This window comes from Hippopotamus amphibius, chromosome 11 (genome assembly GCF_030028045.1).
Source record: "Hippopotamus amphibius kiboko isolate mHipAmp2 chromosome 11, mHipAmp2.hap2, whole genome shotgun sequence".
In the NCBI taxonomy this organism is placed as follows: domain Eukaryota; kingdom Metazoa; phylum Chordata; class Mammalia; order Artiodactyla; family Hippopotamidae; genus Hippopotamus; species Hippopotamus amphibius.
In genome coordinates, this window is record NC_080196.1 from 40,660,295 (window position 1) to 40,676,591 (window position 16,297).

General features: G+C 38.1%; 1 protein-coding gene across 8 annotated transcripts in view; it reads right to left on the reverse strand.

Annotated features, from left to right (window-relative positions):
- Window positions 1-16,297, reverse strand: part of MAPK14 (mitogen-activated protein kinase 14) — a 73,471-nt gene that overhangs the window by 7,562 nt on the left and 49,612 nt on the right. For 5 of the 8 annotated variants that reach the window (XR_009048044.1, XM_057699411.1, XM_057699417.1 and 2 more), the window contains exons 9-10: window positions 7,106-7,185; window positions 580-658 (exon numbers count right to left, since the gene is read on the reverse strand). Coding sequence is in view for 7 of the 8 variants with exons in the window: in XM_057699411.1 (XP_057555394.1) it covers window positions 580-658; window positions 7,106-7,185 (159 nt within the window). In the remaining variant the exon portion in view is untranslated. Of the gene's footprint in view, window positions 1-579; window positions 659-3,241; window positions 3,322-7,096; window positions 7,186-16,297 lie in introns of those variants that run through there. The other 3 variants (XM_057699414.1, XM_057699412.1, XM_057699418.1) reach the window with 2 other exon arrangements.

Here is a 16,297-nt window from a genome sequence, read left to right on the forward strand (position 1 = left end):
GAAGTGATGGTGGCAGGAAGGAATATGGAGCCATTCCTTGAAGTCTGGCATGGCAAATTAGCTTTGCAAAGAGGGAATGGTTAAGTCTCAAAGGGCAAAAGAAGAAGAGAGGGAGAGAAAAGTACATGAGGATAACGGGACCTGTAGGTAGAGCAGGGCACACTGCAGGGAACACCTGGGTGGGTCTGCTAACCACTTTGTGCTTCAGTTGTTTCCACCCTCAGTACGGAACACCGCAAAATGACAGCAGTGGTGAGTGAGTCATAGGCTTCCCTCTGTTCCTCTTTCTTTCTGTGTCCCTCAACCTGTTCTCCCAGTGTTTCCATTACTTTCTCTCCTTTATTCACTGTCCCAGCCTATCTCCCCCATCAAATTCTGTGATGACATAAATATATAAGCAAGTCATGAGATTGAAAAAAAAACCTGACAATAGAAACATGGATAATAATTGGCATTATTTACCACCAAGATTTAATTAATGATACTATATTTAGTCAAAAGGAAAAAACTCTTCTTCAAATCCCTAACTTATGCCATAACCAATTCAATATTCATCAGATGAGGATACGGTCAACTCACCCAAGGGATTGGCACCAATAAATACATTTGCAAAGTTCATCTTCGGCATCTGGGTCAAAGACTGAATGTAGTTTCTTGCCTGTAAAACAAAGGGTTTTCAAAATGGCTTTGTTCAATACTGTTGCTGCTCTCAGAGTCTTGGTCCTGTCAAAGAGCAAGCGTTAACTGACAGGGTCTGCCAGCTTCAGTGTTTATGAATGTCGTCGACATTCATTAAGGACTTCTCTTACTGCCATCCCAACCTCCTTATTTATGATCATCACTTTTACTTACTCCTGCTATCTCTCACAGTTAAATTTCAAAGTGAACAAAAATGTGAACCAATTAATTTCCCTTTCATTAGCATTCTGGTCACAGGATCAGTAGTTTAAAAAGATGAGGCCAAGATATCTAAGAAGTAGCCCTTTCTAAGACAGCCTTCCTAAAAAAGCTGAAGTTGGCACAGAGATTGGTATTCCCAAAGAAAGTCTAGGATCAACTGTCTTTTGATGGTGCTGATCTCAGCAGGTACTCTTAGTATATGAAAAGGATATCAGTATTAAGCCTTGCTAACAAAATATTCATGGTGATAAGAAAGTGAACATAAGCTTTATATATATATTATTCTAAGAGGTTCAAACACATTTTAAAAATACTAAACCAACTTAATAAGGCTAATAAAGAATAGTGGATTATAAGTTACACAACCTAGGCAGAAATCCTTCCCCTTCCACTTATAAGATACATCTTCTTGAGCAAGCCTTAACTAGCATATCAATTACCTCATCTGTAAAATATTAGTATTACTATTAGATATTAGTATTTAGCTTGCCTACATCATATAGTTATTGTGATACTCAAGCAAGATAAAACTTGTGAGAGAGCTTCCAACTGAAATTTTGACACACAAAAAATTTATACACTGATATTGGTTTTATAAGTTTGATCCTTGGGGTGGGACAGGCTTGAGTTTGAATCTTGATTTTACCACTCTGGGTAAATTACTTATTCTCTTTAAGTCTTGAGTTCTTCATCTATAAAATGGGATTAATAACAGTGTCCACCTCACAGGGCTGGAGCGAGGACTAGCGATAACGAAGCAGTACCTCCTTAGCACGGTACCTGGTTCAGAGGGAGAGCTCAAATAAACATTATCACTGTCACCTTTAGAAAGGAAAGCCTGCTCTCATTTTCTAAGGATGTTTCAACTTGACAATTTCTGGACTTCATTCTAAGGAACTGAAGGTGCTAAATACTTCCAAGGACTGAGAGCTCTAATCAAGGCAAAACCGAAAACTAGTCTTGAAAATAATCATATAAACACAAATGTAATTCAAAATGCATGCTTCAGATATTAGCTATTAAAGAAAGTCTGTGACCTTCCCTGTTTCAAAGAATGAATCCCTATCAGTCCATCTGAGTAGCTGAGGTAAAACTTTTTTAAAATCTAAACTACCTCCTTAAAATTCCTGTTTTTAATATAGCTCAACAGTAAAGGTATGTATGAATATTTATGTATGTACGCATATACACAGACATACAAAGTTAGAAATAAGTTCTAGCTGCTAGGGCAAATTCACCTTGTTTTTAAAATTTATATATATATATACACACACACATATATAAATTGTATCCATAATATTAATATAATATATTAGTTTCAGGTATATAACAGTGATTCAAACTTTTTATAGATTATATTCCATTTAGAGCTATTTATAAAATATTGGCTATATTTCCTGTGCTGTATAACCTATCCTTGTAGCTTATTTATTTTATACACAATAGTTTGTACCTCTTAATAACTTCACCTTCTTAGTCACTGTATGCAGAGCAAGTAGGAGAGGTCCTCTCTGAAAAGCAGCTGAGAATCTTTCTGATTTGAAAACTCTAGGAATTGAATTATCGACATGCCTATTATCCCTGCCTACTTCAGCATGTAGATAAAAGAATGAAGGGAAAACAGAGGTAAGAGAGACCTATCTCACGCAGTCTTCCCTATAATAAGATAAGTAAGAAGACTACCCGAATAAAGCTGTGTTGCCAACCTGATTCCCAAAAAGATTAAGGGCACCGTAGAAAGAAGTGCCCCAATCATCTCTGATGATAAAATCAGAGTTAGATTAAGTAGTTAAGCATTGGTAAAAAAGGCACATGACCCTATCTAAGTGTTCATATTTATTTTATATTATTTGCATATTTTCTTTTAAATACAGTGCTTACTAGCATTAGATTATTTTATAGGTTTTTTTTTTTTTTTAAACGAAAACTCTTCTTTGGTCATTAAAAAAAATGGATGAATAGGAAAGCATGTTAATGGCCTTCAGTTAATACACCTCCAGCTGAAAATCATTAGATGGTAGCAAACCCTGACTGTAGGCATAGAACCCTGGGAAAACACAAACCTCCTCTTGAGCACTAAATTCATAAAACCCAACTATAAAAGTAACATCATTTTCTATGTAAAAGCTTGTAAATTACATTCTCAGTTCACAGGATTGGGTAACGTTTTATCCCAAATGTCAACGTCTTGTAATAGCACATAGACAGTCATTGCCTTAGTAGCCCTCAAGGCACATGCAAGCATTCAGTAACGTTGAAAACTGTGTTGGTTATATAGTGGCAATAAAATGAGAATGTGGCCTTCTGAATTAGATATCCCTGCACGTCTATGTCTTCTCACCTCATGGCTTGGCATCCTGTTAATGAGATAAGCAGGGGGAGTCCCCGTCAGACGCATAATCTGCTGAAGCTGGTTAATATCTTAGATGCCTAGTCAAGGGCATTGTTAAGCATACAGTGCGAAAAATAACTTTCAACTCAAGTTTTAAAAAAGGCCAAAAAGCCACCCCCAAATAAAAAGCCTACTCCCACCCATCCCACCCATCCCAGGCCAGAGCCCAAGGCTGCATGTGAAAGCATGCTTCCGTGAATGGCATGAGAGTTATTAGGCATGTAGCCAGTGACCAGCCATATGGAGAAGAAAAACTTTCTTTTGGTTTTAGCATCATCATTAAATATTTAGGCTCCCTGGAAAGAGACTGCCCCTTGATCCAGGATGCCAGCCAGAGAACCGTTTTCAAGTACTGATGCCCAAAACCTGTTTGCTCGTGGAATAAATGGAGAGGATCCAGAAAATTTTGACTCAACTTTGGACAAAATGAAATGTCCAATATATTCATTTAAGGTAGAGGTTAAATTTTTGTGGCACAGGTTCGGGTGATTCTCCAAAATACCACCCCCTCCTAAGGTAAGACCAAGGTTGTATATGGGGTGACAAGCAGTGCCAAGTTTCAAAGACGGTAGTTAGTGATACATTTAAAATATACGCCACAGACACACAATAGTAAGTGAAGGGGAGATGGGGGGAAAGTTAGACGCTAATGGCAGAGACAAAACAGAAGTCACAAGCTGCCGACAGTATTACGGCATGGCACAATGATTTTTCCCACAAGTCTCTTTAGCAGGTGAACAGACTGACTTCGCTTAACAAATATCCGGGAGGAAGTTGGCAAAACACTCTGCGAGTATCTGACAAAGGCAGAAAACTATGAGGCTTTCCAAACATATGCGCACATAGGTAAGCTGTACTCTAAACTTCTCTCATTTAGCCGTCCCACCAATTTTAACACAAACACAAGAATTATTAGTTTATCATGTGTTGCTATTAAAGCAGAGTGATGGGATTTTTAAAATCCTCAACACAATTCAATAAAAGCCTTTTCATATTCCTTTTGTTGTTATCTATTAATTGCCTCCTTCTGTTGTAGCATCATTTTCAATAAGTACCCGAATCAATTCACTACTGTGGCTTCCCTCAATGATTTTTCCACTTTAGCTCATCCTCTGAACTCAGATTCCCTAGTGGTCAGATTACTACAAACACATGTTCAAGGCTGGCTATTAGGAAACAACTGGGGCTATGCACTCCACCCTGCCTTTAAGGCTCCCTGGCCCAAAGACAGAGGCCAGCAAATTCAAAAAGTGGTATGAAGTTTTTAACATTCTCAATAAAATTTAGATTTATCTCTAAATAAATTACATAACAAATAGTACTCTGCATGCCAAGAGAAAGAACAAAAGGAGGTTGCTAAGTAAACCAGCGATAGTAATACCAGCTGGGTTTTAAAATGTTAAAATCCTGCCACCTTTCTATTCTTTCCTGTGAACAATAACTTGGCCTATACATTTTCTGTTTTTCTGTCTCCTTTAGTCAAGTAGGTTATTACATCCCCTTTTTGTCAGGAGGTTAGGAAGAAAATAGTTCCAGAGAAAAATGTGAGAGTGAGTCAATGAAAGGGCTTTTTGCTTTAATATGATTTTTTTTTTTTTGTCCTTTCACCGATCACTATAGGTATTGGGTCACCAACCAAAAACAATTCTCTCTCCTTACATCTAGCATGACCCATTTATTCCCATTCTCACGGCACATGCTAACTTGTTCTCAGCCAGCCCATCTATTCCTGCACCCTCTTACTCAGAATGTCCTATTATCTACTGACTGAATTTCATCAATCAATAAATAATGGCATCACTTCACTACTTTTCAGGAAAATAGCTATTGGCTTTCTCTGTTTACTTCATCCCTCCATTAATGAATTTATCTTTTCACTTTGAAAAGCTTTACAGAATTTTACTCACCTGGCTTTATTTACGCATCATATGTTCCACACATCATGTGCCTCTAAGATAAACTAGTATTTGAGCAGTAACACTAACATCAAATTAATCTTGTCTACCCTTTTCAATGTTTTGATTACTTTTATGCACTTACCATAACTATGTAGGAGAAAAAAAAAACATTTTCTTATTCCTATACTCAATACAATATTACTTAAGTTCTGTATTCTGATACTCAATTTTATTATGCCCAACTCTATACCAGAGCTGTTGAAATGTATGATGTGTCCTATTTCACATAAGAAAGACATTTCATTATTAGGTCAGGAACTTAGTATTGTTTCTTTCTTTAAAAAAAAAAAAAGATGGATTAATGACAGGTAAACACTATTATTTTACCCATACCTTTTCTTTCAGAAATTCTTGTGATTAATAGCACATATCTATAGGGCAGATGGTTGAAGGTGGGCAGGAAGACTGAGAAATGGGAAAGAGCTGCTAGTGGTCATCCCCAGACAGGGAATGCATTTGCCGTCTCAGTCTCGTGAGCACTATTCATTAATAAACCTAGCTCCTCCCCAACTCTACTCCCTTGCCCCCATGTCCTCTCTATTAGCCAATCTTTCTAAACAAATGCATTTAAAACAAAAGAGCACCATCCTCTCTAAGCATCATCCCATATCTTCTTTGATTCACTCCAATCCAGCTTGTGCATTTCATAAAGCAAAAGAAAATGCTTCTTCAGGCTGACACTGTGGTTGATAACTCTGACAATGACTTTCAAAACAGTGTGCAATCGCATGAGGTTAAAGTTTAAAACATATTATCAGAACATCTGGGATGTATGCTCAGCTCTGCCAAGTGACTCAGTGCGTGACTTGGGCAAGTCACAGTCTTTCTGTGCTTTTGCTTCCTCATCTTAAAAGAAACAAATGAAAAGCCTGCCTCTGGCCACCCAGCAGTCTTTTCAATTGGGCAAAAGGTTCCCTTCAGTCAGAAATGATAGGAGGAGAATCCAGGAAGGCACAACTGGAACTTGGCTCCACAGCTCTTTTTCCCTTTTGTCCAACTGCCTGGCAGCAGACAGAAGGGAAAGGGGAGAAAAACTGGGCTTTCATGATTTCTCTCACGTCTCTGGCCCAAGAAAATGACCAACAGCAGGAAATCAGAGCCAAAGTAAGCCAGAGTCACATTCCCATGGCTTCTTTCTAAATGCCTGCTTAGAAGCAGGAAGGCATTAGCTCCAAAGCTTTTTCTCAGGTTACTCAAACTTGTAATTACAAAGGCAGGCTGTGGGAGAAGGACCCTGTGAATCTGAGGTGTCAGGAGTAGGGCTGTACCTCTGATGGTCTGGAGACTGGATAGAGAGGGACCCCTGTAGGAAACAGACACCTTACCAAGGATGTGCGAGTTGTCTATTCCAAAACAATAAAAAGCAAGTAACTTCTGGAAAAGGGCAAGAGAGTACAGACAATGCGCATTTCATTCTTTTAGTGATAAAGCTAGACTAATATATGGTGAAGCTCATGCTCTGAGGATAAACACTAACCAAAAACTGAAAGGAGCCCTTGAGTATATGTGAAACTTTGAGAAAGATGAAGCCTGGAGAATGGAAACAACAAATTTACCATTAATCTCTTGGAATGAATTAGAACCTCAGATTTCATTTACTGGGATACTACTGCCCAATACAAGCTCCCATGCTCTAGTATCACATACCCAGATAGGAAGAAGACAAAACACACTCATGCACGTTAGCAGGCAGGTACACACACACCCACACACACACCCCCTCCTCATCTTGGAAGTCAGCACACAAAGGGCACACGTGCTTACAGATATACCCGCGTCAAAGTACAGACTGACAGAAGGGAAGTGGCAGAGGCTCCCAACAGGGCAGATAATTACAATCAAAGCATCAACTCACAGACTCTGAGGAGATTTTCTTCAAAAGCTCTGCCCCTGGGGTTCCAACGAGTCTTAAAATGAGCTTCAACTGATCAATATCTAATGGTGGACTATAAAGGAAAATGTTGGGACAAAATAAAAATGAAAAACAAACAAAAGAAAACAAACAAAATACCCCAATAACAAAAATTTAAAACCCCAAATCAAGCCAAAATGGTGAATCCATCTAGGTCAAAGCTTCTGCAGGATGGTCACTTCAAGTAGAACATGCTCCTCCTGTACAAAGATTCAAAATGCGACCACACACATATCCAACTTATATTCATTTTGTGCTTCTGTCAGCATTCCCTATCAGTAAAGTGAAGTGACTGTAGCTGGGTACTTAGCTGCCAGAGACAGCAGGTGAAAACACAAAAGCAACACTCAGTCCATATGCTCAGCCCACACCTACCTCCTTACCTTCCACCAAAGCACAAGTAGCCAGTCAAGCAAAGAGCACCAGTCAGCAGAAGGCCACAGAGAAGAAAGAAGCAGAGAGCACAGGAGCTAGGGATACACAAGCCTACCTGTGAATATTCCCCTAAGGCTTGACCTAAGGAGCCTGCAAAGATCCCAGGGCCTAACCACGTGAGATGTCCTCGGGAAAACCTCTCTGTCCACACTGGCTATGGTAAGCAGAGAACTGTGAGTGATAGTCGGCCAGCAGAGGGCCCCACCACCCCACTGCATCTGCCCATCCTTCAGGAGCGCCATAATAACACAACACATGAGGCTTCATTCAACCTTAACAAACCTCACACACATCCCCAGAGTTCTAAATAACAGGCCACAATGCCCAAACCTTTATTGTGGCAGCCAACTCTTCTATGCACACTCACTATGCATGCACATGTATTGACCAGAAGATAGAAACTTTCCATTTGTTCTTACTGCTTTTAGCCTTGTCTAAAAAGCTAAAAGAGAAAAAAAAAATCTTTTAAGATAGCTTTCAATATCCTCTGAAAATCTGAATAGTTTGTCCATGTCTATGTTGACATTCAGAGGGAAAAGGAGGAGAGGAGGACTATCTTCTGATTCCTGTCAAAAAAAAACCTGTCAGATTTTTTGCATGATTAGATCCTTCTCAACTTCAGGTCTCAGCTTAAACTTCACCTCCTCAGAGAGTATTCCCCCAGCACACTGTGGAAGAAGCACTGCCCTCCCTGTTGTTCTCCATCTCAGGACAATGCTTGAAAACATCACAGCGCTCATCACAATCTGTCATTGCTCTGTTTGCTTACTGTCTGTCACCTCTACTGATCTATGAGGAGAGGGGCTGCTCTGCCTACTCACCACTTATCCCCAGTGCTTAGCCTAACATCTGCTATGTGGTGGGCACTCAAAATCTGAGAAGGTACAGCAGGATGGAGAGGAGAGAGAATGCAAGAAACTATTTCTGTTTATGATTATACGTACGAAGGCAGTACAGTGTAATTCAAAAATAATGGCCTCTGCAAGCCACAGTTGCCTGAGTTACAGGAATTGGTTATGCAATAATATCCTCCCCTATTCTTTTTTTTTTCTCCAGATATGAAATTGGCTTAAATGCAAGAAAATTCTAGACAGGAGTCAGCAAACCCCAACCTGCTACCTGTTTTGAAAATAATGCTATACTGGAACACAGCCATGCTCACTGTTTATGTATTGTCTATGGCTGCTTTCACCTTACACAGCAGAATTGAGTGGTTACAACAGAACTGTATGGTTCCCAAAGCCTAAAATATTTACTATCTGCCCCTTTAAGAAAAAGTTTGCAGACCCCATCCTAGACCCAAACAATTTACGTTCTACAGAAAATAAATTAAAAGCAAGTCCACTCACAGAAGTTACTTCTGAATTAAGAATAGTAGAGAATAACACTGCAAATCAACTGTACTCCAATATAAAATAAAAATTAAATTAAAAAATTTAAAAAAGAATAGAAAATTTTGTCATCTCAAATGGTAAAAATCAACGTGTTCTGGAGGCTAAAATTTCAATACTGATTTCTTAGTTCAAGGTGGTGTCAAGAAAACAACTTTAAGGCATACATTAAATGGGGATGGAGCAGGCAGTGGGGTAGATACCATCTCGCTCTAAAATAATCAAATTAACTGTATTACAACAGAATTTAGTACAGGATCCTCTTTGCTCATTTAAAATGATTCAGTCTACAAAAATTTAGTTCCCTCACATTCTTAAGGAACAAATTTAACAAGGTAGCTATCACACCAGATAAAGTATATCACATTTGAGAAAAAAAACTGGACTACTTAAATTTTCAAACAGGCAGTTTTACAATATATGCACCAAAACTAATATCTAGAAATAATACTACTGAGATCAGTACTCTTGTTTAAGAGACTTATGACTACTGAAAATGAGAGCCATGTTTTATACTCCCTCTGAGGAAGACTCTGGACCGTGAATTTCTCAAATGTCTTAACTTCATCCCAACATACCTGAAAAGTATGCCACTACCACTGGTCACAGTGGTCATGACAGCAATGACTTGGGGGACCCCATGTCTTTCTCTCATCTCAGCCAGTGTGAAACTCTCTCAGGCCTGAAGAATAAAGCCCCAATTCCTCAACCTCAAAATTCACAGCCTTCCCTGATTCGGCATCAAGACTCTTTTCTGACTCTCCCTCAAATTATTATTCCTTACTGCGCTCAATGCTTCAACTCACACCAAATGATTCCAGGCACTTTTAAACTTTCAACTTCTTATTTCTCCAAGTCATAAACAGGAATACCCTCCATCCTCCCTGCCTACCAAACCTTTTCTCTCCTTATTTACTCTTCAAAGTTCTGCTCAAACAAGAACTCTGCCATGACGTCTTCCTGGATATCCTGAGTTTGAATTAATCTCTGCTTCTTCTCAGTAACTTACTTATACCTCTATTACTGTATTTTTTATCACTCCATCCTGTTTTACAAGCAGACAGCAGACATTTGTTCAAGTGACTCTGCTGAGTATGATCATTCTGGTTTGGAGGACAGGTACCATCTTATTTCCAGCACCTTCCACTGAGTAGCTCCATAAATATTAACTTAAAAAGACCCTGTAATACACTTTTCAACTCAGCTCCACCCCTCTGTCTTGCCCTGAGAAATCTAGAATGACCATACTATAATGGAAAGTCTACATACAAAAAAGAAGTCAAGAAAAGTTGCTTCATTTCATATGCAAACACTCCATCTGAAATGTTTACATCATGAAGAGTATATAAATACAGTGCAATAAGTGTGTAAGGGGTATGGACAAAGAGAGCTGGTACAGCATGACAGCCAATACTTAGGAGATTAGTAGACACACAATGCAAAATAAAAATCTACTTAGTAGCTAAAAGCACTTGCATGAAAGAAGTCAAAGCATGCAAACCTCAGAGGAAATCACCATAGGTTCTCCAAGAGCTGGCAAATCCACTGAAATACAGGTGAGTCTTCCAATAATACCAGCTACTGTAAGGCCACTACAATTTGTCCAGGCAGTTAAGGCCAGAAGGAGCTTCAAGTAGCTATATAAGCAGAGCAAAGCAAAGTTTACCACATCATGACAATTATTTCCACAGCAAGCCATCCTTCTTAACAGGTTTAATTCTTTTTTCCCAAGATAGCAGATATTTTTATTGTTAGTCAAAAATGTGTTTTAATTGTAATAATCACAATGTCAAAATTTAAATCATAAATCTCCTGATTCTTCCTAAAACAACTTAGACCTAAGTTTACTCTTCAGACTAGGTCCTTTGTAACAAAATTAAAAGGTAGCCAGAATGAACAGGTGAGGAAAAAAACCTAAGGGTAATGGGGTATTTACAGGGAAAGTACAAGAGGGATGTTCTATTTACTTCTAAGTGTTCTAGGCAACTCCTAGGACACCTCTGTGGGCTGGAGAGTTGAAGATGAATAACAGGACTATTTGCAGAACCTACCTGAGACTACTCCTGCTTATGAGCTGCAGTTAAAAAAAAAAAATCCATGTGAGGCAAAGCTGGAACATTGACCTGTGGAAGTTCTCCTGGCTGACAGACAGGTGGACTAGAATGGGACTTAGCTTACCTCCTTCTCTTCTTGGTCATCAAAATAGTCATTTTCACTCTCATACAAGGAAATTTTCTTAAGGTACTTAGGTTTGCGGACAAACCTGAGAATTCTAGCCTTTTCAAATGGGGAAATACATTCTCAAGTTAGAGAAGAAAAGGCAAATAACCTAATAAAATATTTTTTTCTTCTTCAACATTTGTTAGGACACTTGCTTTTAGTGTCTGAAGTACAACTCTTTTTTTAAAAATGAGAGATTATTTGAAACCAATGTCTGAAAGAAAGGGGTAGACGTGACAGGAAGGGGCATACCAGAAGTTTTAGCTCTACTGGCAATGTTTTATTTCATAATCTGGGACACATAAACATGTGTTCATTTATTACTCCTTCTCTTTTTGTATGTCCTAAGTAGTTCATAAAATGTTTGAAAAGAATCAAAAGAAGAAAAAATAAAGTAGAATTAAGAAGCCAATAAACACTAAGAAAATTCATATGAAGTAGGGCAGCAAGCTGATGGCAGAAGTGTTATTATCTTTTGGTTAATGTCTTAAGAGTACCATTTCTATTAAAATGAAAGAAGGAAAGAAAAGTTTTACACATGAAGGAAATTCCTTTGATTACCTAGAAAAGGAAAACAACAGTAAGCCAAGGCTGAGGTCTCTGGAAGAGAAAACAACATTTGACGTGTAACAGTGCTACGAAACTCATTTTTTCTCTTCCTTAGGGTGCAGACTGTTAAGCATTAGTAATAACATTTTCTAACTGGCTTGCTCTTTTCAGAACCAATGGTTTTTGAAATAAGTTGGCATTATACCTAAAGACACATTCTGTGTCCACACCTGCTGCCTCTATTTATTTATTTATTTAAAAATATTTATTTATTTGGCTGCGCCAGGTCTTGGTTGTGGCCCGTGGGAATCTTTGTTGCCGTGTGCGGGATTTTTTGTTGCGGCATGTGAGATCTTTAGTTGTGGCAGGCGAACTCTTAGTTGTGGCATGTAGAATGTAGTTCCCTGACCAGGGATCAAACCCCAGCTCCCTGCATTGGCAGTGCTGAGTCTTCGCCACTGGACCATCAGGGAAGTCCCGACTCTTCTAATATACACGTTCTCTCAGGTGTGTCCACTTAATATATACACCCAGTCAACTAGACTTATGAGGAAGGGCTCCATTCTTTAAAAAAAAAAAAACACAATAGTACTATTTTTGAGCTAGTTGAAAGGGTTTTGCAAAGTCACAAACGAGAATAATTTCTAACCTAAAAACATAATTAGCTTTAAGACAAAAATTAGTATATCTTTAGGGGAACTCCAAGATTATTAACAACTAGGAACAAAAGATTCTCTCAAGACTAATAACAAAAAAAATGAGAAAAAGGTAGAATAAGAAGATGACTTGTAGGGACTTCCCTGGTGGTGTAGTGGTTAAGAATCCGCCTGCCAATGCAGGGGACATGGGTTCCATCCCTGATCCGGGAAGATACCATAGGCCACAGAGCCTGTGCGCCAATTACTGAGCCTGTGCTCTAGAGCCCACAAAGCACAACTACTGAAGCCCATGCACCTTAGAGCCCATGCTCCACAACAAGAGAAGCCACCACAATGAGAAGCCTGTGCACGACAACAAAGAGTTGCCTCCACTCACCGCAACTTGCAACTTGAGAAAGCTCATACGCAGCAACGAAGACCCAATGCAGCCAAAAATAAAAAATAAAATTTTTTTTAAAAAGAGAGATCAATTTATAATTTCCTTTAAAAAATAAAAAAGATGACCTATAGAGATCTAAAACTGCAGAGTCCAATACAATACCAATAATCACATGTGATTAAATTCAAGTGTAATCTAAAGAAAATCTAATAAAATTTAAAATTCAGATAAACACACTCATGAAACTATGAATAGAAGAGAACTCCTTGCCATGATAAAGAATATTTATGAAAAATGCAGAGCTAAATTATACTCAAGACTGAGAGAGAAGAACAAGACATCTGCTCACTTTCACCACTGCTTTTCAACATTGTACTGGAAGTTCTAGCCAGAGCAATTAGATACAAGAAAAAAATAAAACATCTAAATTTGAAAGGAAGAAGTAAAACTATCTCTATTTGCAGATGACACGATCTTACATAGAGAAAATACCAAAGAATCCACAAGAAAGCTAGAGCTCTCAGCTTTCAACTGTGTAAAGTTGCAGGCTAGAAGATCAACAAACAAAAATCAATTGTTTCTACACAACAATGAACAAACCAAAAAGGAAGTTAAGAAAGCAATTCTATTTAAAACAGCAGGTTAAAGATGCTAGGAAAATACCTAAGAATAAATTTAACCAAGGAGGTGAAAAACTTGTCCAATGAAAATGATAAAACACTGCTGAAAGAAATTAAAGGAGACCTAAATAAGTGGAAAGACATCTCATATTCATGAATAGGAAGGCTTAATATTGTTAAGATGTCAATATTACCCAAAGTAACCTAAAAATTCAACACAACCTCCAGCAAAATTTCAACAGCCTTCTCTGCAAAAATGGAAAAGCCAATCCTCAAATTCAGATGGAATTATAAGGGAGCCCAAAGAGCCAAATTAAAAAAAAAAAATCTTGAAAATGAGAACAAAGTTGAAGGACTTATACTTCTTGATTTCAAAACTTACTATAAAGCTACAGTAAGCAGGTACTGCTATAAGGACAGATATGTAGACCAATGGAACAGAACTGATCTTTGACAGAAGTGCCAAACCCATTCAGTAGGAGAGGATAGTCTCTTCAATAAACGGTACTGGGACAACTGAATTTCCACATGCAAGAGTATAAAGTTGGACCCCAACCTCACATCATACACAAAATTAACTCAAAATGGATCAAAGGCCTAAGAAAAAGAGATATACCCATAAAGCTCTTAGTAGAAAATAGTGTAAATCTTCATAACCTTGAATTTGGTAATACATTCTTAGAAATGACATTAAAAGCATGAACAACAAAAAGAAAAAATAAATTGGAACTTCATCAAAATTAAAACCTCTGTACATCAAAGGACATTATCAAAAAAGTGAATAGACAGCCCACAGAATGGGAGAAAATATTTGCAAATCACACTTGCAAGGCTTAATATCCAGAATATATAAAGAACTCCTAAAACTCAACAACAAAAAGACAACCCAATTAAAAGATAGGTAAAGGCCTCAAACAGATATTTCTCCAAATAAGATATCAATACAAATGGCCAATAAACACAGGGAAAGATACTCAACATTATTAGTCATTAAAGAAATGCAAATCAAAACCACAAAAAAAATAACACTTCATACTCACTTAGGATGGCTATAACTTAAAAAAGAAGGATGGAAGGAAGGAAGGGAGGTAGGGAGGGAGAAAAGGAACAACTGTTGGTGAAAATGTGGAGAAATTGCTCATATATCACTGGTGGGCATGTAAAATGGTGAAATTGCTGTGGGAAACAATGACTGCTCCTCAAAAAGTTAAACACAGAATTACCATATGACCCAACAATTCCACTCCTAGATATATACCCAATGGAAGTGAAAGCAGGGACTCAAAGAGATACTTGTATGCCAGTGCTCATTGCAGCACTATTCACAATAGCCAAAAGGTGGAAACAACCCAACTGTCTATGAACAGATGAATGGATAAATAAAATGTGTTATATTGATACAATGGAATAGTATTCAGCTATAAAAAAGAATGAAGTTCTGATCCATGAACTCTGAAAACATGCTAAGTGAAATAATTCAGACACAAAAAGACAAATATTGTGTGAGCCCACTTAATATTAAATATTAGGATAAGCAAATTCACAGAGACAGAAAACAGAAGAGAGGTAACCAGAGGCTGTGGAAGGGAAGAATGGGGAGTTTTTGTTTAATGGGTACAGTTTCTGTTTGGGGTGATGAAAATATTTTGGACACAGATAGTGGTGATGGTGTACAATTTTATGAATGTAATTAGTGACACTGGATTGTATACTTTAAAAGGGTTAAAATGGTAAATTTCATGTTATGTTTATTTTACCACAATAAAAAAAAGTTAAAATGGCAAATTTTATGTGAAAAATTTACATTTTTTTTTAAGATTTTTATTTTATTATTTATTTATTTTATTTTTGGCTGCACTGGGTCTTCGTTGCTGCACACGGGCTCTAGGCGCGCAGGCTCAGTAGTTGTGGTGCACAGGTTTAGCTGCTCTGTGGCATGTGGGATCTTCCTGGCCCAGGGATCGAACTCGTGTCCCCTGCATTGGCAGGCAGATTCTTAACCACTGTGCCACCAGGGAAGCCCCTTATATGAACACATTTAACCACAAAAATATTTTAAATTCAGTTCCTAAGTTTCACTGGCCACATTTTAAGTGCTCAATAGCTACATGTGGCTGGTAGCTGCCAACCACCATAATGGACAGTACATACATAAACCATGTTTAAGCCCACAGCAAGTTCTGCTAGACAGTTCTTATCTAGAAGCTAAAACCACCAGTTGCAAATGCAAGGTGAATAATAAATGAGGAAAACAGGGAGAAAACTGTGTACTCAAATAAAGAGCATGCTATAGAGATTGCCTTGGCATTTAGCTGCATGCATTGAAAAGTCATAAAAAAGCAGTAGCTGCATGCCTTTCTGGGCAAAGAAAGAGTGTGTGGGGCCAGCACATTCTGCAAAGGTTTTAAGAAAAGGAGTTTCAGAAATCAGGAGAATAGGCTGGCCGAGAGCCCGTGCTCTGCAACAAGAGAAGCCACTGCAATAAGAAGTCCGCGCACCGCAATGAAGAGTAGCACCTGCTCGCCACAACTAGAGAAAGCCCATGTGCTGCCATGAACATCCAAACGCAGCCAAACAAACAACAACAAAAACCTGTGACCTGAGTCATACATAGATAAAGAGTTTGTATCTATCTTTTCTGGGTTCTTGGTTTCCTTATCCAGAAAAACAGGGGGTTCGACTAGATGTTTTCTAACATCTTTCTAGGTCCCCAAGTAGATAATCCTAGATTCTTCATTTTTCTGATCTCACTGGTACCCTAAAAAAAACAAATGAGGAAAAATTTCTAACCAAGTAACTTTTTCAGGGTCAGCCTGAAAGGTTAAAACTAAAATTCAACCAGGTTAAACTCTAGTTGTACTCAACACTGGTTGCACACTAGA